Genomic DNA, 22,523 nt, shown 5'->3' with positions numbered 1-22,523 from the left:
CAGTACTGAAGGTATTATTGATCAGGGATTAAGCCTAGTGGTGTTCCCTCATCTCTCTGATAAGGCTACATAGGAAAATACAACAAATCAGTGTAAAAAGTGGTTATAAAGAGAACTGGTAATGTAAGCTGACAGCAGCCAGCAGACTTCATGTTCCGACTTAGCTTAATCACGTAGCTAACAGATAATGTAAAGAAGCTGCATTGAGTAAGATTATGATGCTTTAAAGCTCTATTCAGTTAAAAAGAAAAAAGTATTGGGTGAAGGTAAATTGAGGCTTTATCATGATGTGTTCAAATTCAATCTTGTAAAATGTTTAAGGCGAGTTGTTTTCACAACATTAAAATATATATTTGAGAGCAAATTATGACCTGTGATGTTCGAGAGAACTGTAGAATTTCCATGGTGTTTGGTAATAGCCACTGAATTTCTGGTATCGCCACATCCCTAGTCAGGATAAGTACACGTTTCATCCGCATTAACCGATTTATCCATCCAAATTCTACAGCGCTTATCCAGGTTATGGTTGAAACAGTTTACATGACAAATGCTCATATTAAAATCTCAAATTAAACCAGCAGTGTAAAACCCAAGGCCTTTATCACTTTTAAACAAAAGTTTAGATAAACAGATAAAATATCAATACATTTATATAATTACTCTAAACATGTGTATTTCAAAACAGCTCAGTAATTCTTAGAGAGCATTCTGTAAAAATGTAAAGGCTGTTTGAGTACACAGTACAAATATACTGGCTTCAAAAATCTCTCATAAGGATTCTCTAGCATAGCATAAACAAACAAACTTACTTTATTTACTGTTTCAGGATGAATGTAATCTTTGATCATTCTTGTTTATGGAATTTTAATGATATTCCCTTTTTATGTAGAACAGGGGTGTCCAAAACATACAGAAAATACATGCGAAGGAATGGCCCACTCACTAGAGGTGAGGTATATTGTCTCATAAATTAAGTTAGCAAAATCCATCAAATGTAGATGAATTATGCTTGATACTTAAATATGCTTTAAGAAAAAAAAAAAACAGCCTACATCACAGCACTCCATAGGGTTTATTTTATTACGAAAAGTGTTGGCTGCTTAGTCCTTCAAACAGAAGCCTCAGATTGCTTCTCAAATTACTTTCACAGCCCTATGGTTTTTTTTAATTGACTGAATTTATTTGATAAACTGAGAAATACTACTGTGTAATATAAAAAGGTACACTCTTCTGAACGTCCCCCACTTTTTCACAGGGTTAAATGAAGGACAGTTCAGATATTTTCCTAATTTCTATTCATTTTCAACTTTACTTTACTGCTCAATCCAGACAAAGGCTTCACAATCATTTGTACAGGCTTGCATGTGATTGGTGGTTGTTCAAGGATACCTAGACTCTGTGACCTGAAATCAGAGCATGGGATTTCTAGGTATTTTAACTCATCACAGGATCAGTCAAATGCTGTTTCATGGCATTCAATGAAAGGGAATTCTGAATTGATTTGTGAGGTGATTAGATACCTTGTCAGTGTGAAGATTTTAAGCTTACTCGAGAGATCAAATCTGCAAATATGCACATTTAATCATTTCCTTCATGGGTGTCTTGAGGCTTCAGTGATGCTGTAGCCTGAGGGCCCCACAGCAGGGTATAAGAACCAGGGGATGGCCTTTCTAAGAGTATCAATCCAGCAGTGTAGTACTGAGCCTGTTTCATTCTACCCTGCAGTATCTTTCACTGAAAGAAGACATAAGAGCCAGAATGGAGTATCAACATGACATAGAGATCAACGGAGAAGACAAGTACCTGAACATCTGCAAACATAATGGTTTGTTCGAGAAAGAGAAGGACTCCAAAGATGACACAGATTCAAACAAGCTGTCTCACATTGAGAAGGCTTATACCACCATACTGGGGGAGCTGGGGGAGGACGTCGACCGGGAGGGACTTCTACGTACACCTCTACGTGCAGCCAAAGCCATGCAGTTCTTCACCAAAGGCTACAAAGAAACCACTCAAGGTGAGGAAGGATTTCCCTCTTGGTCTTGTTTAAAAAAACAACCTTTCTTTAGTGCTTACTAAAACTCAATACTTTAATGTGTTAGGACTCTCCACATGATTTTTGAAATGAATATCAAGAATATTATGATGACTACCTAATGTTGAAGGCTTATTGTCCAGGTCTTCTGATTTATGAAACATTTGAAGCTCATAAATCTGTTTGGTGCTTAATGCTAGGTCCTTACCATATATGACTTTTAAATGTATCTTTGCTAAAATATCAATACAGAATATGAAGCAAACATGTAATTCACAGATATCTTGAATGACGCAATCTTTGATGAAAACCACGATGAGATGGTGATTGTCAAGGACATCGAGCTGTTTTCTCTCTGTGAACATCACCTGGTGCCCTTCTTTGGCAAGGTAATTATCTGGGGTCTTGAATCTATGCATTGATAAGAAAATAAAAACAGATATGTATAATTGATCAAAAATGTACTGACTTCTATTCATCTATTGAAATAAACAAATACAGATTATTTAAGCAGGATTTTTTTTTTATATCAGTGATTTCCACTTAAACTATGTGATATAAGCTTGAATCCTTCAATGATATAGGTTTATGTCTAATTAGTATTTCCAGATACTGATGTTCTGATATGAACTTGCATTTTAATATCTGTATATAACTGTATCTTTGTTTATGTCTGCTTTTTTTATCTTCCAGGCTCACATAGCATACCTCCCAAATAAGAAAGTGGTTGGCCTAAGCAAGCTTGCTAGGTAGGTGATCAAAAACACCCCCCCACACACACACACACACACACACACACACACACACACACACACACACACACACACACACACACACACACACACACACACACACACACACACACACACACACACACACACACACACACACACACACACACACACACACACACACACACACACACACACACACACACACATTCAATTCTCTTCTTTTTTTTCCAGAATTGTTGAAATATACAGCAGGAGGCTTCAAGGTAAAACTAACTGCTATTATACTGTATGCACAAACATTTGTTATCTTATTCAACAGTTATTTGTTTTGTTTTTGCTGTAGTTGTGACATTGCTCATTTTCCTCCACAGTTCAGGAACGTCTAACCAAACAGATTGCTTCAGCCATCTCTGAGGCGCTGGAGCCGGCTGGAGTAGCAGTGGTGATTGAGGCTGCGTGAGTATTTACCTTTTGTTTCATCCCTATTAGTTTCTTATCAGATCTTAATCTTATCTGGATGTACAAGTAAAGTATATAATAAGATATAAGATGGTGAAACTATGATGATAGTTGTGGCATCACCCAGAGTAATGTCTTTACTCTTATTTAACAAATCTAATGGATTTTGTTCAATTCATCACAGTAATTTGAACTGAACAACTTTTTATTTGTGCATTTCAGCCACATGTGCATGGTGATGAGAGGTGTGCAGAAGATGAACGCCAGCACTGTTACAAGTGTCATGCTGGGAACATTTCAGGATAATCCCACCACCAGGAAGGAGTTCCTTGACCTCGCTATCAGGAAGTGAATATCTTTTACATCAGCAGGCAATTTAACAGAGGAGGGATTAATTGTACTGTCTCTCGTGGCGGTGGTGAACCTTCAAGCTTTTTCTAAGTATTTATTTTTATCTTATTTGACCATCACCCGAGGAAGGCCTGCTGCAACCATGATTTCTAGTTGACTTTTAATACAAGTACTTTATTAATTTATTTGTCTATTTCTGTTCATTTTATTCCACACAGGTGCTGTTGTTTTTTTGGCTTTGTCATTAGACTTAAAACAATTTTGTACATTTCAATGGCTGCTCTTTGGAGGGTGGGTTACTATTCGCTTTGTTGCAAAAAAAACCAATCTGTAATATTTATTTATATTAATGTTATGTCTTTTCAACGCAAATGAACATTTAAAATAAACATGAAGTATTCTCACATATGTCGGTGCTTGTCCTTTTTCTTTATGTATTAATAGTAGAATGTTTATGCTATCCGATGGCATTTTAAAATGCAGTGTACTGTGTGATCCAACAGTACTTTATTTTTACAACAGGTCATAGTTTAAATAAGTGTTGATATGATGTAATGTTTATTTGTCCAATTAAGTGTACAGGACAATTTGTAGTATAAACTGTGGTAGTCAATGTAACATCATGGCAGTTTAAAAGACACACACGTATCATGTATTTCCTTGCATGCCGAGTGGAATTGAGGAAAAACAAAATTCTTAAGCGATTTACATCTAGCTAATTATCCTGCCATTAATCTTGATGTCATCAGTCACCATTGTATTGGGAGCATTTACTAACCAGCTGTTGAAGAACGGCACTCTAAATCAGTAACTATTAAAAAACCAGAGACATTATCTGTTAAAGGTGCATGAGACGTTGATTCTCTTTTCAAGTAAAATCATTACTCATTACTTAATAAAATCCTCTAGATTGTTTTGCTGCAAATATTGTTCAAAATGTTTTAAAGTAAAATAAGGATGGAGCTATTCTCAAGGGATCTTTCAAAACTGTTTTTGTGATTAGGGAAAATATTTCCTAAACATCTGAACAGAATTAAAAAAACAGCTGATTAGATATTTTTGATATCTCAAAGTATATAACAAAGGCAGGCTATAGGTAAAATAGCATGCATAACCAGAGCAATAGCCAGCATGCTTTAAAAATAAATGTATTTTTGTTTTTGCTCAGCAGTTCCTATATATTTAATTATTAATGCATGGACCTCATTATCTTTGTATCAAACCTTTTTGACAAGGTCAGTTATCACAATTTCAACACAATTACAAAATATATTTTCAAACTATATATGTTTGACAAATTCTCTACAGAACCGACATTCCACTGCAACCACAACATGTATCTTTCAGTATTTCATAAACATCACACATAAACAGAGGATGAAATTGTGGTTCTGCCTCTCTGTCCGTTTGTAACTGTACTGACTGGGATATCATGGAGGGACTTGGGGTGGTGGGGGGCTGTGTCTGCTGTTTTGTCTACAGTGCCGTAACATTTTTTTTTTAACCGGTTACTTCCACACCACTTCTTTCATTATGCTGATCTGTGAAGTGGAACGTAACACTGGCTGAGTTGAGAGGTCAGGGGCTCCTGCTGCCTAGATACATACAGTCTAATATTAGAACATTTCCTTGATTTGTTAGCAGCATCTCTGCTGACTCCTGAGCACATGGCAACAGGCCGGCCAATAGGATTTCAGGAGACCACTAAGCCCTTCGCTCTGTATAGCAACAGTGGCATCCTTCCCTTATTTATTTATATAGGAGTTTTTTTTCCCACTGACTCATTCTCATGCTTGTGTCCCCCCACTGTGCATCCACACTGTGCTCTCAAACTGTGAAAAAGAGTTACGGTGCGAGGAGAACCAGGAGTAGAGCTTTCCCTTTTGCCTTTCTTTTACCTTCACCAGCTCTTAAACCTACATATCTTTTCTAGATTTTTTCATACTTATATCGATTTCTTTTAACTGCACCCCTAGTGCAGTATAGTTTTTGGATTCTTCGCAATGGATGTAAAAGTAAAAAAATAAGTAGGAACTGTCTAGGAAAAGACTTGATTTGCATGTAGACATGACATGTATCAGTGAAGAGAAGAGGATATACCCAGAGGAATGGCATCGTGGGAAAATGTGCCACTCAGAGGGGACAGACAACATCCAAGTGGAGTGGATCTTTAAAGATGGAGAACACAGGAGGAGAGACAGCACGGGATGGGAGGAGTGGGGGGGTGGAGGGACATTGGATGGCGTGAGGACCGAGGCCAGTGGTTGGTTTGATCTGAGCCACGTGTGCGTCCATCCTCTTCTCTTCGCCGCTTCATGGATGTGATGAAACGTTGGCTTCCTCTGCCGCCCGGTCCCTTCTGTCTTGGCCCAGGTAGGTGCGAACTGTTCGTCCTGCTGAGTTTCCTTATGATGTTTAATTTTGTCAGACCGTTAAGATGTTATCTACACCAGAAGTTGCCATTTTGAAAGTTCCGTGCATGTTCAGCCTTCGCATCTCTTCGTCATTTCAAGCTTAGGTATGGGACGATGGAAAGCTTGAAGGCGTTGGGGGAATATGGCGTACACCAGTTGTCCCGTTTTTGGGAAACAACACTGATCAATAACAGACTACCACCGAATATTGCTTCAAAACCAAAACATGTTCAGAGTAAGGTCATTATCAAAAATAAATACGTTTGTCATTTTTTGTTGGATGGTGGATTAACGATTCGAAATAGCGTGACACTCGCTGCGTTAAAACCCAACATTCGATGTTTCTATGACTCCAAGTTTGCTTCACGCCAACGCTTTTCGTTATGGATCTACCAATCCAATGAGGAGGCATTAGAAAAGGGAACTTCATTTATTCTGTTTTGATTAGTTCATTATTAAAACACAACCTAGTTTAACATATGAAAACAACATTTTTCTTACAAACATGAATTATAATCATTGATTATTATACCAAAAATAGTTATAACCCAGTTGATTGATGCTTAGATTGATGGTTACAAGAAGTTTGTTCATTATTTATTAAAAAGAACTTCGTTTTAATATTAATTAATCATTTATGTATTTTCTTTACACAACATGACACGTAAGCGAAAAAGATTGCAGGAGTTTGTTGAAATCATGCTTAGTATCTTGCATCGTCTGGATCAGGAAATGGACAAAATGTCCCGTGAACATTGAGCCGTGAAGACTTCATGGCTGCGTACCATTGAAAGTATTTTAACGTTGACGCCATTTTCAACTCTTGGACTGTTAATCTTTAATGTTGCATCACTCAATACATTTTGTATTTCATCCGTACTTCTTTTATACCAACAGTAATGTATCTGTCAATTAACATTACCAATACAGATCAAATACATTGGAGTTGTTACATAACCGGTATTTCTTAAGCTTTTTCTATACCTCTGAATTCTAAAAATCAGGGTTAAAAAGAAATAGTTTTCCAGATTTATTACATTTAGTAAATGAGGTTACTGTTTTTTTCAGTTGCAGTGCACAGATTGGCACGTATGACATGTTTCTCTGTTAACATCATATCAGTTGTGATGGGATTAGATCAAAATTATAAAAATTTAAAATCAGATTTAGATTTTTGATTTGAAAATACAGTCAAGATAGTTTTCCTCATGTAGCGCGGATACCCCCATATTACGTCTCTTCAATAGGATTTCACATTGTAAAGGGTATAGGAGGATAATAAACCGCTGACTAATCCCAGATGCTTGTGAGAGGAAGAGGATTTAGCCTGAATTATTTACCATGCAACGGTTTCATGATATAACGCTGTAATGTACAGTCATTAAAAAAACATTTTTGACACAGATTTACCAAAAATGCAAGATCCTATGGAAATCCCAGAAGGCGCTATTCTATACCATACATTACATGCAGAGACATTTTTTCTTTTTTCAATTTCAAGGATTATGTTAGGGGAAAGTCAAATGCAGGAAAATCCTTGTGAAAGAGCACATTTTATCATATACATTTATATTTATGATATTACATGTTGCTGCTGGGACAAATAAGGTTCAGTGCTGAAGCAACAATATTTTCATTTTAACAGATAAACTGCTTGAATATGTTTCAAGTTATTATGCAAGAGCAGATTTTGTCTATTGCGCACATACGTAATTGCAAATTTCCCTATTCCATTTTTTCTAATAAACACATAGTCTTTTTACTGAAAAATTATCGCAATGTTTTTGTATTTCATTGGGGATTGGGAATTACCTACAAGTCGTACAAAAAAAGTAAAAATAAAAGACATTTTCAATCATTACTACTCAAAAGTGTGGATTATGGTTGATACAACCCGTCCCTGCATACAGCTTGGTCTGCACTGAATTTGCTCCTCTTAATCATATTGATCATTAACAGTGGGGGTAATTACCTGAAAGGAATGTATTTTATTTTACACTGAATTAAATACCTTACTTAATGTTGGTTTATCATGCAAAAACCCAACATTGCCAAAAAGTCTTTGTGCTGATATATTTGCAGCATTCTGAGCATTAACACTTGGAGGCATGTCTGGAACTTCAAGTGGTAATAATAGCAATAGAGTTGTGAAACAGTGCATATTATTACACCCTTATTTGGCCATATGTTTGCATGGGGGAAAAAATGCTCCAAACTAGGGCTGAACGATTTTGGAAAATAATCTAATTGCGATTTTTTTCCTCACTATTGCAATTGCGATTTAATATGCGATTATTTTTTCAAGGTCCTCTTCTCATGTATTTTTCAACAAACACAAGCAATAAATCAATCGTAATTACAATCGTGAACCTCGTGAGGTAGCAACAGCAGCGAGGCACGTTCTGCACAATACCTGACGTTGCGCAGCATCTTCCTTTTTAAAGCCAAAATAATTCCACACAACTGACGTGCCGCCCCTCTTTGGTACCAAACTTCCAGCCGTGCACTCCTCTGACGAGCCTGAGGCCATTGTGCAACAGGTTCAAGCGCAGCGTTGACTTCTTTCCCTGCCTGCTCGGCTTCGCTCGCTCGGCTCGGCTCGCTCGCAAGTCAGGTGACCAGATCACGTGACCATTCAAATCACAGCCTTTGCGGTTGGAAAATCTCGTTTTGTCATATCGCGATATTATCGCAAATGCAATTAATCGTTCAGCCCTACTCCAAACCCCTATTTTAAAGTACTGATTCTCAAACTTTATTATACCTTTTTTGTTATAGGTTTTTCTGACATGAGATGATATGCAAATCCTTGAGGAAGGAAGCAGAAAGTCGTGCTACGATCAGTCTCTGGTTGGTTTACAGCTCAATAACTAGTGTCAAGGTACCTATAAAGCAGGCAGTCAGCTGTGGTTGTTCTCCACGGTGTGAATCCCTTTAGAATGGCTATGAAGCAGAACAGAAAAAACGTCCACTAAGTACATTAAAGTGAAACATATGATCTACTGGCTATGTCATGGCTCTGCTCTGAGATGAGGTTAAACCGGGGGTTCAGGCTCAGAAACATGCTCTACCTCCACAACACAGGGCAGCCTTGAACTCGGCAACGTCACCCTCTCTATCCTCAGCCATGACTGTCACTGTAAGCTGATACTATGTGATAAACAGCACCGTGGTACCCAACATCCTGCTGCTTCACCACCTCAATAAATCCTAGCCGCACTATTCAGTCTGTGTTGTGAAAATGGCAGAAGAGGGTTTCCAGCTCAGAACTCTAAACAGCGCAGAGGACACTGAGCTCCAGCCAGCTGACTTCACAACGTCATCACTAGCATCCCTCCATCTCAGGGACGAGGCTGTGGTCATCAACCACATCGGGGATAATCCTGAGCCTCATTCTGCTCTTTCTGTGATGATGTCATCAACGCTTAACCAATCACAACAGCAGACAGACACATCCATGGCTACAGGGCCTAAGCCTTCACCAGCAGTTCAAGGTAAGATGTGGTGCTGTACTCAGCATGTTTAGGTATCAAGAACGAAGAAAGTTTGGAAAAAAGTAATAAGAATGGAAAATATGAACGTTAGAGAGGAGTTGATAGAAGAGTGTTTTTTTTTTCTGCCTGTAAAGTTCAAAACCAGTACACTCAGACATTTGTGATATGTTCAGTGTTAATAATTATGTAAAATCATTGTAATATATATAAAACATTAAATACTTTTTAATATTCTGAATCAATTATAAGCATCTAAATATATATAAAGATATTGCAACTATACTTAAATCAAATCAAAGTTGTGTCAAGCATTATTGTGTGATGTGCTAAAAAGTACACTAATTTAACTGTGTTTATGTTTATGTAAAATATAGTCTTTAAACGGCATGTCACTTGAACTAAAAAGCAATTCAATTTATGATACAGGCCGCAGTTTTAGTCTTTGTATTATATAAACGTGAGAAGTCGCTGATCATTGTAAAAAAGCTATGGAGATAATATGGCTCTTTCATTTAAAATAAATAAAGAGCAAGATAAAAGGCTGTGTTAATGAAATCTTAAGGAATAAGTCAACTATAACATCCAAGAATGAGTGCGGTAAAAAAACATACAGGTGATTCCAGTTAAAACTGGGTAGAACCAAGTAAATACAGTGAGCAGTTTGAATAATTTACCGTGTTTTGGTTTTGATTTGAATACATTCAACCATTGTAACTAAATGAGGCAGTACTTATAGATTTCTCAATTTGACACAACTCTGATTGGCACCTTTTCTTGGCTGGTTAATGCACTTTAAAATAAAGGAGAGCGCAGAATATTAAACATACTATAAATGTGCCAGCTACCAATCTTGATTTTTTACCTTCATATGTAATGAAAGCTACAAAGGCACATGTAATACACTTAAAAAAGAAACAGCAACACATACATCAAAGCAAACTTCACCATTTCCATTTGGAAGTCACTTAACCTCCGATTCCTCAGAAACAAAATCAAATAATTCAAAGCCAACAGCTATCATACAGTAACTCTACAATAGACTGAAATTATCTGGGGGAATTTGAAAAACTCCACCAGAAATGTTAGCAGCTGGGATCACATAGTTTTAAAGGCTTAGTGAGTTCAATAACTCACCAAGATTCAAGATTTATTACATGCAGAGCTTTTCTTAGGTCTTTATACCAGACAAGTTTTAACAGAGCCTCTGTTTGTACGCCCTGGGTTAATGAGTTTACACCCCGTCTAGTTTTACAACGGCATACGTATGATTCCTTGAAGATACAGCTCAGTCTGCAGCAGCTATTCAATGCATCTCTTGACATGCCATCACAAGTGCTGAAGGAATGTTTTAAATGAACTGCTCACAGCAAGCCCCTCTCACTACACACATGTATCAGCTCAGTGTTGCATAACCACATACGAGTAAACACAAACAATTCACACATAAATGTAATGCTTTCAGACATGCTTTCTGACAGACAGGTTCTCACCTTCCCCTGCTTTCCTAATGCCCCATTACCACACACAGGGATAATAAACACTAACAAACACATCGTCAGCTCCATTCCTTCAGGCACACATGGCATCTTTCTACAGACAGCTGTTGTTTGTTAGGCGAGGCAAGGCAAGGCAAGGCGAGGTCGAGCACTAAGCAGCACTGAGCGTAGCAGAGTGTGCATGAGTGTTGAGGAGTGCCCGTCCTGGTATTTTAGGCAGTCAGACAGTGTCACCTGTCAGCAGACTAGTCTGGACAGACTCTCCCACATGGTGCAAGACTAAGCAACACAACGACAACTCTTGTTGGAATCCTCGTCAGTGGGCGAGCAGTGTGCTCAACCGCCCCCTCGAGTGCAGACAGTCACATACAGACAGACCTCAGCTGACATCAGAAGTAACACTAGGTGGCTTTTGTATGTTGCAGAGTTCTTGGAGCCTGAGATGGGCCAAAACGACAGTGAGCCTGAGTCTCGGACCCTGACAGCGTTCCTGCAGGACCTTTCCTCTCCTGATCAGGATGGTTTGTTGCCTGCACGGAGAACCAACGCACTAAAGCAAGGAGGTACTTTCCAACATCTCTTTGTTGTGCTTGTCAGAAGTGTAACAGATATTTTGTAGTTTATTTAATATCTTTAGTTTTGAAATATACAATGTATATGTTAGCACATTCTGCTGTATTTTTTTATATTCGTAGCTCATTTATTGCCTCCCTTTAAATGACAACAAAATTGACATACAGTCGATTGATAATAAGACGATGATTTGGATGAAAAAGATGGATACTATGTTTGATTGTAGTATTTGTTTGATCCATTCTTTATCTTTAAACAAATGCAGGCCTGATCCGTTTCCAAAAATCCAGACATGCAGAATATGCACTACTAATAATTCAAGAATGACACTATTTCATGTTGGCAATTCTGTAATGTAGTGAAACATTTTATTTCCTTTGTGGTCAGAACCTCAACCCAAGAACAACATATCAAAAGCGATGGCCGTGTGTGACTCCTGCTCTGATAACAGCCATCTGTCCGAGGCAGAGTGGTACTGGGGAAATACCTCCAGGTATCGAATATTTTCATAAATGTGTTAATGATTTGACGCACCACCTGCTAATATAACACAGATTAGGGTTGGGCGATATGTTAGCAGCTGTGCACAAAGCAGCAGCTGACCGCTGAGCAGCAACTCTCACCTGCTCTGTGGGTGCGGAACATTACATTTGCAAAATAAATTCCCATAAATCGCCAATGAAAAAAAAATCCCAACTTTAATACAAAGCAATTTAAAAGGTTATTTTTTATGCAAATTGCTTAGTTTTTAGACTATCTACACATTTAATTCAAACTCATTTCGTTTGCAAATTTCTCTAAAACTTTAATGTTCTTTTTGTCTAGAGAGGAAGTAAATGAGATGATGAGAAACACTCCTGATGGCACGTTCCTGGTCCGCGACGCTTCTAGTAAGGTTAAGGGGGAATACACTCTCACATTAAGGTAAATACTTTTTAACTCCATTTGTTGTGTGCTTGTTAGAAGCATGGGCAGTGCATGTTTAATGAAGTGTTGAAGCAGCTGAAAGTGTTTAAGTTATTATGAATACTTGTGAGGTCCCTTGTGGGAAGGCTGTGTTCAATCCAAATCTAGTATATGTAGTCAGAGGTCAGTAATTATTTTCAGTTATTATAAGTCTAACTTTAGTTGTCTGGTTTCAAAGCCTAAATTTAGTTTTGCTGGTTTTATAATGTAACTTTATACATTTCCTGGTTTCTGTCTAATTTTAGTTGAATCAAGACGGACTAGGTTTCAGATATAAAGCTTTGTTGATTAGACTTTGACCAATGCTTTGGCGGTGAGCAACATAACACCCTTTGCGTTTCAGTTCTGCTTTTCAGTTCTGCTTTTCCAGTCATCCGTCTTGCATTTGTCAGAGGGAACCAACACTCTCCAACTTTATTCAATGCAGGCTTTACTGTCTTTATTACAACTTGCAATTTGCTCCTACTTAATATTTATCAGGATTAAGCGATGACACCGTTGGTTGGATGGTAGAGATCTGTCCAGGACAGCAGTTTGGGTTTCAAAAACATCAGTGGTTCGGTCAAATTAGAAACACCTGTTATATTTTCATTACTGAAATTCATCCTATGCTGATCCCACAAGGACAATGCTGACAGGCTGCTCGTGTCTGAACTACAGTAAATATTTCTAGCTCCAGCAACATTTGAGCAGAATTCTGCAAGGTCTTTCAAATTTCGTATTTCACACAATATAGAGATACCAGGAACACAAAATGTTGCTTTGCCAAAATGTTACTTATAAGATCTGATGATGGTTTTGTTTTGTTGGGCAGTTGAATAATTCTTTTCTAAGAAAACAGAGTGTGTATTTATCCAAGAGATGCAATAATAACATAGAACTCTCAAAATGGATGAAATAGTTATTTTTTAAAAATAAGAAAAAATAATTCTCTGGATCAATTTAGCTTAGTCTAATACAAACTGTTTTTCTCCTGAAGGACTTAAGATGTCAACAGTTTTTTTAGGACACTACATAAAACCAATTAAAAAAAATCATCTGTGATCCGACTTAGAAAATGCATAACCAAAATAACTGTTCTCACTTACCCATGTGCAACAACTTTGCTTTGACTTTACAGGAAAGGTGGCTCCAACAGACTGATAAAGATCTACCATCATGGGGGGAAGTACGGCTTTTCTGAGCCACTGGCCTTTCACTCGGTGGTGGACCTGATCCAGTATTACCAGAACAAGTCGCTGGCCCAGCACAACTCTAAACTAGACACACGGCTACTCTATCCCATAACAAGATACCAGCAGGTGGGTTCATAGACACTGAGCGCTGAACGTGCGCCAGCTTATGTTACTTCTATATTAACACTAAATATAAAACACATTATCCTTGTCAGTCATATTTATTGTTAAGTAGCCTACATAATGACTGATGAGTAGAATGTGAGAATAAATATCACAGTCCCCAACATTCTGTAATGTTAGTTGAGATGCATCATAGGAGCTTTAAAAATACATTTGGTAATATTTTGTTTTTACTTGCTTATCTGTAGCAGCAGGTTGTGATGGAGGTGGACATTGATGCAGTTGGAGAACAGCTGAGGATATTTCAGGATCAATACAAAGAGAAGAGCAAAGAGTATGACTGTCTGTTTGAGACGTTTAACCAAACCTCCCAGGTAATCATTCAAACCTAATTTTATTAGATTCATTTGTGGTTGTATTGGTTAAAAGTAATGTTGGTCGGATAAATGTTTTATCTCTGATTACTTACAAAACAGAGACTTGGTTGTAAGGCCTTGAATATAAAGTAAGATGTGTTGCCTTTCCTCCCCAGGAGCTGCAGAGCAAGCAGACAGCCATAGAGGCTTTCAATGAAATTATACGGATCTTTGAAGAGGAGTGTGAAACTCAAGAACGCTACAGCAAAGAATACATAGACATGTTCCTCTCATTAGACAGCAGAACAGAGTCAGACAAGTAAGAGTCAAAATACCAGCATTCTTTTTTACAGTGATTTGTTTGTAACGGTTACAAACAAATCACCCTTTCTGGTATTATGATATCCCAGTCACTTCTGACCACGCTCAAACAGCATGCTCACAGCAAACTAACAGACCATGAGTTGTTTACTGAAGTTATTTGTTCTCTTTCTTCTCTTCCCAGAATTCAAAGCAATTCGGATGAACTACAGACAAGGGTGGAGGAGATCCACAACAGCAAGAAGAAGTTGGAGGAGGAACTTAGGAACAAAGCCCTTGCTCACATGGAGGTGGACAAGAAAATGAACTGTCTGAAGCCAGACCTCGTGCAGCTCAGGAAGATCAGAGATCAATACCTGCTGTAAGTTTAACCCCCATCACCTCATGTTGCAGAATCTGTTTTGGCATAGTGGAGGCAGGGCTGGTCCTAATGATATACTATGGACACTGATATTATTTGCTTTTATGAAAAGCTTTTCTATCTGGTTGGAAATGCATTCTGTATCATTTTCTGGAATTATGTCATGTAATGAACCAGAACTGTTAGCGTAAATCTTACAGCACATATCCTTCTTTACTGTGTTGTGTCCATGTTTCAGCTGGCTTACCCAACAAGGCACAAGACAAAGCCAAATAGATGATTGGCTGGGTATCAGGAATGAAGAAGAGTAAGTATCCTTTTTTATTCTGGATAAATACTGTATATTTCCTAACTAAGCTAACGCTCTAACCTCCAAACCACCCTTTAGCCCATACACTCTGGCAGATGATTGCGACCAGGAGGAGAGGAGCTGGTACGTTGGTGGTATGAAACGTAAGGAGGCAGAGGAGCTGATGAGGGGGAGGAGAGACGGGACCTTCCTCATCAGAGACAGCCAGACTCAAAAAGGCTCCTTTGCCTGCTCTGTTGTGTGAGTAAAATCAAATGTACATATTTTAAGCATGTAAAAATCACAACACTTTGTCCCTCTCTAAACCTAATGCATTGAAGATATTTACCAAAAGCGGGTAAAATATCAACATATTATTATTCTAACTCCCTTTCTTGTCTCATGCAGTGTGGATGGGGATGTGAAGCACTGTGTAATCTACAGGACATCCACAGGGTATGGCTTCGCTGAGCCCTACAACCTGTACCCATCCCTGAGAGAGTTGGTCCTCCACTATCGACACACATCGCTGATCCAACACAACCAGCAGCTGAATGTAACCCTGGCCTGGCCCGCTCTCAGTCAGCATCCCAGCTGAGACACACCAGCATGCCACCCTGATGGCGCTTTCCCAAAGCTTCAGTATATTTGCACCACGAACGCACCACCATGGACAATGTTACAAGGCTCTTACGGAGAACCGGTTAGTGGCGTCACCATACAAGAATTTCCAGAACTATTACTCACAACTGAAAATCCTACACTGTTAAGATTTCACAGCAAAGAAAAAAAAGCATTAGTAAACACCAGTCACTCAAATGCTTTGCTCATTTGGAACAGATTTTGAACATCTTTTCCGTTATTTTAATGTTAGTTGTTTATTCATTGTCAGGTTTGTTAAATACAATGGTTGCGTACTGACAGCAGCTCAGTGTAATCCTATTCATTTTTTTAAACCTATTTTTCCAAATATTAAAAAGTCCCGTTTATTTGCAATCTCCACTTACAGCTTGGAAAAAAGACACAATTGGGATTAAGTACTTAGCTGAATTCAACTATAAATTCAATCCTTTGGAGCAGTCATGGAATATTGCAACATCATGACAACACTAAAATGGAGGAGAGCGTGTTCCCAAACAGCTGATTTGAATCTTAACAGTGTAGAGGTTCATATAACAGGGTAACACATCTAGCTTTCAGAATACTGAACTCAACTGCTATAAGTCACAATGTGGCTTGTTGTGTTCAAGTATAAAATGCATCCTATACTTCCCCAGTGGAGAGAAATGTATTACGTTTTCTCTGAAAACCAAATACAAGAAATCATATATATTTGAAAGAAAATATTTAGTTTCTCTTCAATGGACATTCGTGTCTCATATTTCTACAGCATCAGCCATCATCCCTACACAGTGCATACCATCAATCCATATAATCAGTGCAGTTGCAGTGTTAAGGTCCTTCTGGGAAACTGCACGTGAGCATTATGGGTAGTGTAGTTTAGAAACTGAGGAGACACACTCGCACTTTATCCTCAAGAAGACAACCTGATTATACTGAAGCACTCAGATGAGAGCTGTACAGTAGTGAGACACAGAGTTCACATAATTGAAGTTGCTGGTTGGGTTTGAATATACACTTTATTTTCTTACTGTCATCTTAATCCTGCACATTTCCACAACGTCTTCATTACAAGGGAGACAAAATAGGAATTCATAAATTCTACCTCTGGGGTGTATTTATGGTTTATGACCCTTAAGTGTGGAATACTGTTGTCATTATAGCAATCAAATTAATGGCAGATTTCTTTTTGTAGGGAAATGGGACAATCACGCAACATTTTTTGCATAATTTGTTTTGCTTAAGATCTTTATCACGTTAAAGTGTTAATAATATACGAGCGGGTTATAACTGTGAAGGAGCAGGCATGAGGCACAGGCAAATACTAAAAGCATTTCTGTGTGGTGTGTACATTTATGAAAATACTCCCAGAATAACCAGAGGTACTTAGGTATATGGGAGATATGAGTCTTTATTTTCCAGGAGCTTTAATAAGTCTCTGATGTTGAGTGATTATATATTTTAGACTTGGGTTCTGGTTAAAAAGTGCCCTTAAGTGTTCCTGTTCCAGCCATCATCATTTCCTTTGTGTTAGTCTCAGGAGAGATGTCTTGTAAACAACATTGTTCTGATTCACTCAACAATGAGGTAGATAAAAGGCTACAATAGCACAAATACCCTAAAGTATCCTAAAGGAGTTTATTATTATAACTCTTGCAGATTTTATTTCTTTAACAGCATCATTATTGAATCATTATATTTAACTACATGTCAGACTAGAGTAAAATGGACCCCCACCCCACTCACCTTTTGAAATGAAGGTTGTTTTTACATTTTAAGTAAAAAGGGACTCCTTTGATAGTGCACTTTCTGTTGTGCTAACAGTGAAGCACTCAAACATTTTTTTAAAGGCAAAAAGTAGTCATTACATTTTGCATTGCTAGTTGCTCATTCATGTAATTTTCCTGTTTGAAGGGTCCTTTTGCAATTTTCTCTGAGCAGTCAGACATGTGCTCATTGCACCTTTGAGGGTTAGTTTTGCGAGAGAATTTAATTTTCCATGAAGAAAGTTGTACAACAATGCATCTTATTGCTTTAAATGTTAAACTTTGCATGTCGTCGTTGTTTTACCTAGGTATTATACAGTATGCATTACTCATTTTATTATGGACATTACGGCTGGGTACTGTTTTGATACTCATTGTGGTACTATAGGTTCACCACCAGCTATAAAACATGTTTTGTTTGTTACCTTTATTTCATTGGATAGCCACATTCTTTGTTATTTCTGCTTTGTCTCCATTTTTGGTGCTAGGCAATCCTTTCTCTAGTTTTCTTTAAAAAGCACCTCCACGATGTCACCTGTCAGTCATACAGTATTGGTAAAACTGTGAGGTTTAGGAATGAAAAAACTCTTTATGCTGGTCGTGGTGGTCAGTGTAAGTGACCTAATGAATCTGCGTTATATTGTTGCACATAGGTGAAAAGTCATTGCACAGGTTGTGGACAGCGGGCCACAACAACTAGGTGGTGGTATAGGTAGGACTTTAAACCTGTGTGTAGTTACTTTAAAACAAAGAAGCACAATTTAAAATGTGGTCTGCTGTTTATGATGTTTTGTAATACTTAGTGCTTATGAACAAAAGTACTACATTCTTGTGTAGAAATTAAGACTATGTAACAGTGGTGTAGTCTGAAAGAAAATACTGTGACGTTAACAGGTATATGACTTGTTTCACAGTAAACATGGAGAAAGCATCTAGATGACTATTATTAGGAAAGGCATGTAGGTTGCACGTCTGGCATGTGAAACCTAAATGTAACGATCTGTCACTTTTCATTTGTGATATCTGTCTTTTATTTGCTCTCTGTTTGATTTTTGTGCACACAGAATAGATCGAGTGTCCATTTAAGTCCATACCTTGAAACATGTACTTGTTTTATTACTGTGAATTCTAAGATAAGAAACTATACATATCCCGGAAAATGTTGTAGCCGGATTACAGACAAAAGGTGCACAGGTTGTATGTGCACAAAACACAACATAGACTACACCACTGCTCTGCGTGGTTTATTTTTTAAAGCATAGTATTTGCACAGAAGTATCTCATGTGAGGTAGAGATACTATGACTGTCTTTATGTACACCCGCCCTGTTACAGAAGCAGGTGGTGGTGCTAAATATGGACATGTTGCTGTTGAGATTGATATGTCGTAGCACTGATAAAAGCACTAATATGAGTTATCGAAAGAGGTTATTTTTAATGAGTTGATCAAATACTAAAGCAGTATTTAGTTCTGTAAAGTCCTAATTGTATGTGCACAATATGGACTTTTTCTGTTGTCACTCTCTGTTTCTTTTTGTGACTTAACTGTTTTATCATTGTGCAAACAAAAAAACGAAATAGAGAGATAACTAAAACACATTTCAAAATGGTTAATGTTTCGTAGGAGAATTTGTCTCGTAGCATAAAGTGTAATTATGTACATTCAGCTGCAATCATGTTAGGTAGTTCTGTTCAACAAATGTTCCTAACTTACAATTACCTAATGCTTTAACAACCATTTCCATGATACAGTTGCATTTGTACATTGATAGAATGAAATGCAGCTATGAAAACGTTTATGTTATGCTGAAAGAAAAAAAAACGTACAATCGGATTCATGAATAAATGAAAAGAAAGAAAAAAGTGATCGCCATTTAGATTTTTGGATTTAGACTTCTATCTGCTTTGTTTGACCGTTAACTGGCACATGCTGCATAAACAACCACTCAGTAGGGGGGTTCAAAATCAATTTGATATATTTTTCCTTAGCAAATGTAGCGCTAGTTACAACAGATTTGTGGCATGGAAGACTAAAAGAGCCTTACTGATATATTGTAAAATAAGACAGACTTGTAAGTAAAGTGCTGTGGTGTAATGAAATGGTGATTGTTCTAGTGGTGATAATGCAAAGTGGACTTCATTCCTAGAAAAGGAATGTATTTAGCAAACAGTTCCTCTTCCCAAGGAATAGACTTTACATAGGTCACGTTCCACAGAATGCCCACATCAGTTATCAGCCACAAAGCAGGAAGCAGTTACCACTTAGGTAGGGAAGCAAAGGTTGTAGGTACAGAAGGAGAAACATTGTGGATTTGGTAAGTGTTTTAGTATTACATTGGTGACCGATGAGTTTAGTAAGAATATAAATGGTTAATTTAGGGTTTGGTGTGGTTAAGGGTTTGGTAAAGAGGAGGGATGTTGTTATTGGTATTTGCATACAAACTGCTCAGTTTTATCAACTGTCTTCCATGCCACAAAGATGACGGGATCTAGCTGTAACATTTTTTCAAAGATAAACCCTGTTATTGTCGGAGATAGGTTTGTTTTCCATCTCCCCCTGAGTTACAGTTTTTTGTTAAATGTTTAAGATTCAGGGGACTTGATGTATTTAAACAGGTGTGTGATTATGTTATTACTATGATCATATACCTCTACTTGTCTCTGCATCACATTCAACATAGTACTTGATGTTTCTGTAATGCAGAATTTTATTTTTCCATTGTGGCCGTATGGACTTGTCTTTGTGCTTTAATCTTAAGCACTTAGTTGCCCTCTGTTAATATTGATATGTGAAAATACTGCTATTGTAAATGTGTATTTACTGTACTGAATATGCAATAACATTCAGCTTTTTTGAAATAGCTTGTGTTTAATTTAGAGTCATATCTGAGGAAAATTGATGGCTTCAATTCAAACATTTTTTGTTCATTTAAATCCGTAACTTTACCCACTTCAGAACATCATGTTAATGTATGCACCTTCAGATTCCCAAATAAATATGAGATGATGATTTAATTAATTGGTGTGAGTATTATTTTAAATCCTGAAGATTTCAAAACTTTTCGGAAGAGGTGTTGGTGTGTTTTATCAAACACCATTTACAACGATTGATAAAAATATAAATAACAAATACCATGTAATATTTATTAAGCCTATAGTCGATTTTCTGCCTGTTGACTGACTGTATGTACTATCCAGGTTTCCAGTGCGAGAAGTTTTTAACTCAATGGGACTTACCTGGTTGAATAGAATTGAAAGAAATACTCCGCTATGGTTCACACCTCAGATTTATCGCATTCCAATAAACAGCATATAATTAACACCTGTGATTTTTCAACATAAATATATTGGTTTATAATGATTTGTTTATATGTATTTAAGCTGAGCTAATTCATTACTTTAGCATTAACTGCTTGGTTGGGTTGCTTGTGAATATACCTATGAGAATCATTGGGGGCCAAGCAGTGAAGCTGCAAGGCACCCTGAGTGCTGCTTTTTTTACTTCTTCTTCTTCTCCTTCTCCTCTTCCTCACTAGGGTGTCTATGACAGCCCCTAAAACCGTATGGTAAAAAGTTATGACATTTTGCACACTGATTGGGGACGGTCCCATGATGCTTTTCACCAAGTTTCATGTCAGTGCTTCGGACGCTCTAGTGCCACCAACGGGGCAAAGTTGGAGTTGCATTTACGCACGTAACTTTTGAGACGTATGCCTGATTTTCAAAAATTAGGTACCGTTGGATGCATTGGATCCAGACGAGTTCAACGCACCCTATGAAGTCAATTTCCGCGCTATATGCTATTTTGTCAAAAACTTTGAAAAGTTTTCACAGGCCACACATTTTGTCCAATGTTCATGAAAATCGGCACAGATGACCTTCAGACCAAGCCTCATAAATCTATCTATATGGCATTTTGATTTGCGAAAGCATTTGCCCGTCCCAGCCAATCGAAATCAAACAGGAAGTGTGCACATATCTCAGCAGCGCTTTGATGTATCAAAACCAAACTTGGTACATGAACTGGTCACCCAGTTCTTGGTAACTCCAAACATGTGTGCATCATTTGAACACTCGGAGGCGCTGCAATAAGCACAAATATGTTCTGCCTGATAACTCTTAATATGTTTACCTTAAAACAAAAAATCATATGTCTGTTTATACTGTGGGAGGTCCTAAGGCCGACACATGGCAACTTGTCATGTCAGCCTAATTGATGCGGCCGCCATATTGGATTTAATTGAAAGGCTTAACATTTTTCCACAGGCCACACATTGTCCAATTTACACCACATTTGCTTTCATATTTTCATAAGCGTTTGTCCGTCCTATGAAATTCAACACCAAAGCCGCCAAGACAGGAAGTCAAATAATTTTTCAGCCAATCTCTGATCAATTGACGTGAAACTTGCTGTGAGTGCTTACGGCCATGCCGTTGACATGATAACATCAAGTTGTCATGGCAATCTGGCCTTCTGGACTGCTTGGCCCCCTCATCGCTGCTTGCTACTATATTTACAAATTGTATTTGTTGGATATATTAGGTTTTAATAATATGAATCTGCAAAGTTTAGTAAAAAGAACAATACCTCTGAAGTGTTATCAAGTAGAAGTATGCAGTAAAAGTATATGGAACTACTAAAGTCAAATAACAAGTATCTCAAAACTGTACTAAAGTAATGTACTTGTAAATGTTGGCAACCTCTTACTTTACAAACATAATGTAACATGTAGCCTACATCACCAAACATAGAAGACACATCCAACAAATTCAAGAGAATAGGTCTTACCTTTGGATGAGCTTCTTTTAGACTTTTTCAATGGCAACTGTGATAATAAAAAAAAAGTCAGCACATTATTAAAAAGCGTAATTTTTAGCCAAAATGGCACCAATGTAGGTAAAGTAGTATCTCAACTGCTTCTGGTGGTAATCATTTATTTCCTTACAGTTAGTAGAAAGTGATAGTGCAACAGCTCGTTGGAAATGGACT

The 22,523-nt window shown here is 37.6% G+C and overlaps 2 protein-coding genes across 3 annotated transcripts; both read left to right on the top strand.

Annotated features, from left to right (window-relative positions):
• The first annotated feature begins 1,702 nt into the window (after positions 1–1,702).
• LOC134869876 (GTP cyclohydrolase 1-like) lies at positions 1,703–3,702 on the top strand. The gene is made up of 6 exons (XM_063891813.1): positions 1,703–2,017; positions 2,315–2,424; positions 2,729–2,784; positions 3,001–3,032; positions 3,141–3,225; positions 3,451–3,702. The coding sequence occupies exons 1-6, from the start codon at positions 1,759–1,761 to the stop codon at positions 3,578–3,580; spliced, it is 672 nt and encodes a 223-aa protein (XP_063747883.1). The 5' UTR covers positions 1,703–1,758; the 3' UTR covers positions 3,581–3,702.
• Positions 3,703–5,820: 2,118 nt separating this feature from the next.
• On the top strand, positions 5,821–20,575 carry LOC134869506 (phosphatidylinositol 3-kinase regulatory subunit gamma-like). 2 transcript variants are annotated; one of them, XM_063891182.1, is made up of 12 exons: positions 5,823–5,952; positions 8,772–9,487; positions 11,409–11,546; positions 11,944–12,049; positions 12,382–12,480; positions 13,643–13,823; positions 14,069–14,194; positions 14,353–14,495; positions 14,682–14,858; positions 15,097–15,165; positions 15,247–15,408; positions 15,556–20,575. In XM_063891182.1, the coding sequence occupies exons 2-12, from the start codon at positions 9,235–9,237 to the stop codon at positions 15,743–15,745; spliced, it is 1,644 nt and encodes a 547-aa protein (XP_063747252.1). In that variant the 5' UTR covers positions 5,823–5,952; positions 8,772–9,234; the 3' UTR covers positions 15,746–20,575. The 2 variants fall into 2 exon arrangements, with proteins under 2 accessions (XP_063747253.1, XP_063747252.1); XM_063891183.1 differs by lacking the exon at positions 8,772–9,487 and having other exon boundaries at positions 5,821–5,952; positions 15,556–20,574.
• The last annotated feature ends 1,948 nt before the right edge of the window (positions 20,576–22,523 follow it).

The sequence above is a fragment of the Eleginops maclovinus genome, chromosome 9 (assembly GCF_036324505.1).
Source record: "Eleginops maclovinus isolate JMC-PN-2008 ecotype Puerto Natales chromosome 9, JC_Emac_rtc_rv5, whole genome shotgun sequence".
In the NCBI taxonomy this organism is placed as follows: domain Eukaryota; kingdom Metazoa; phylum Chordata; class Actinopteri; order Perciformes; family Eleginopidae; genus Eleginops; species Eleginops maclovinus.
This window is presented reverse-complemented; position numbering and strand designations above follow the sequence as displayed.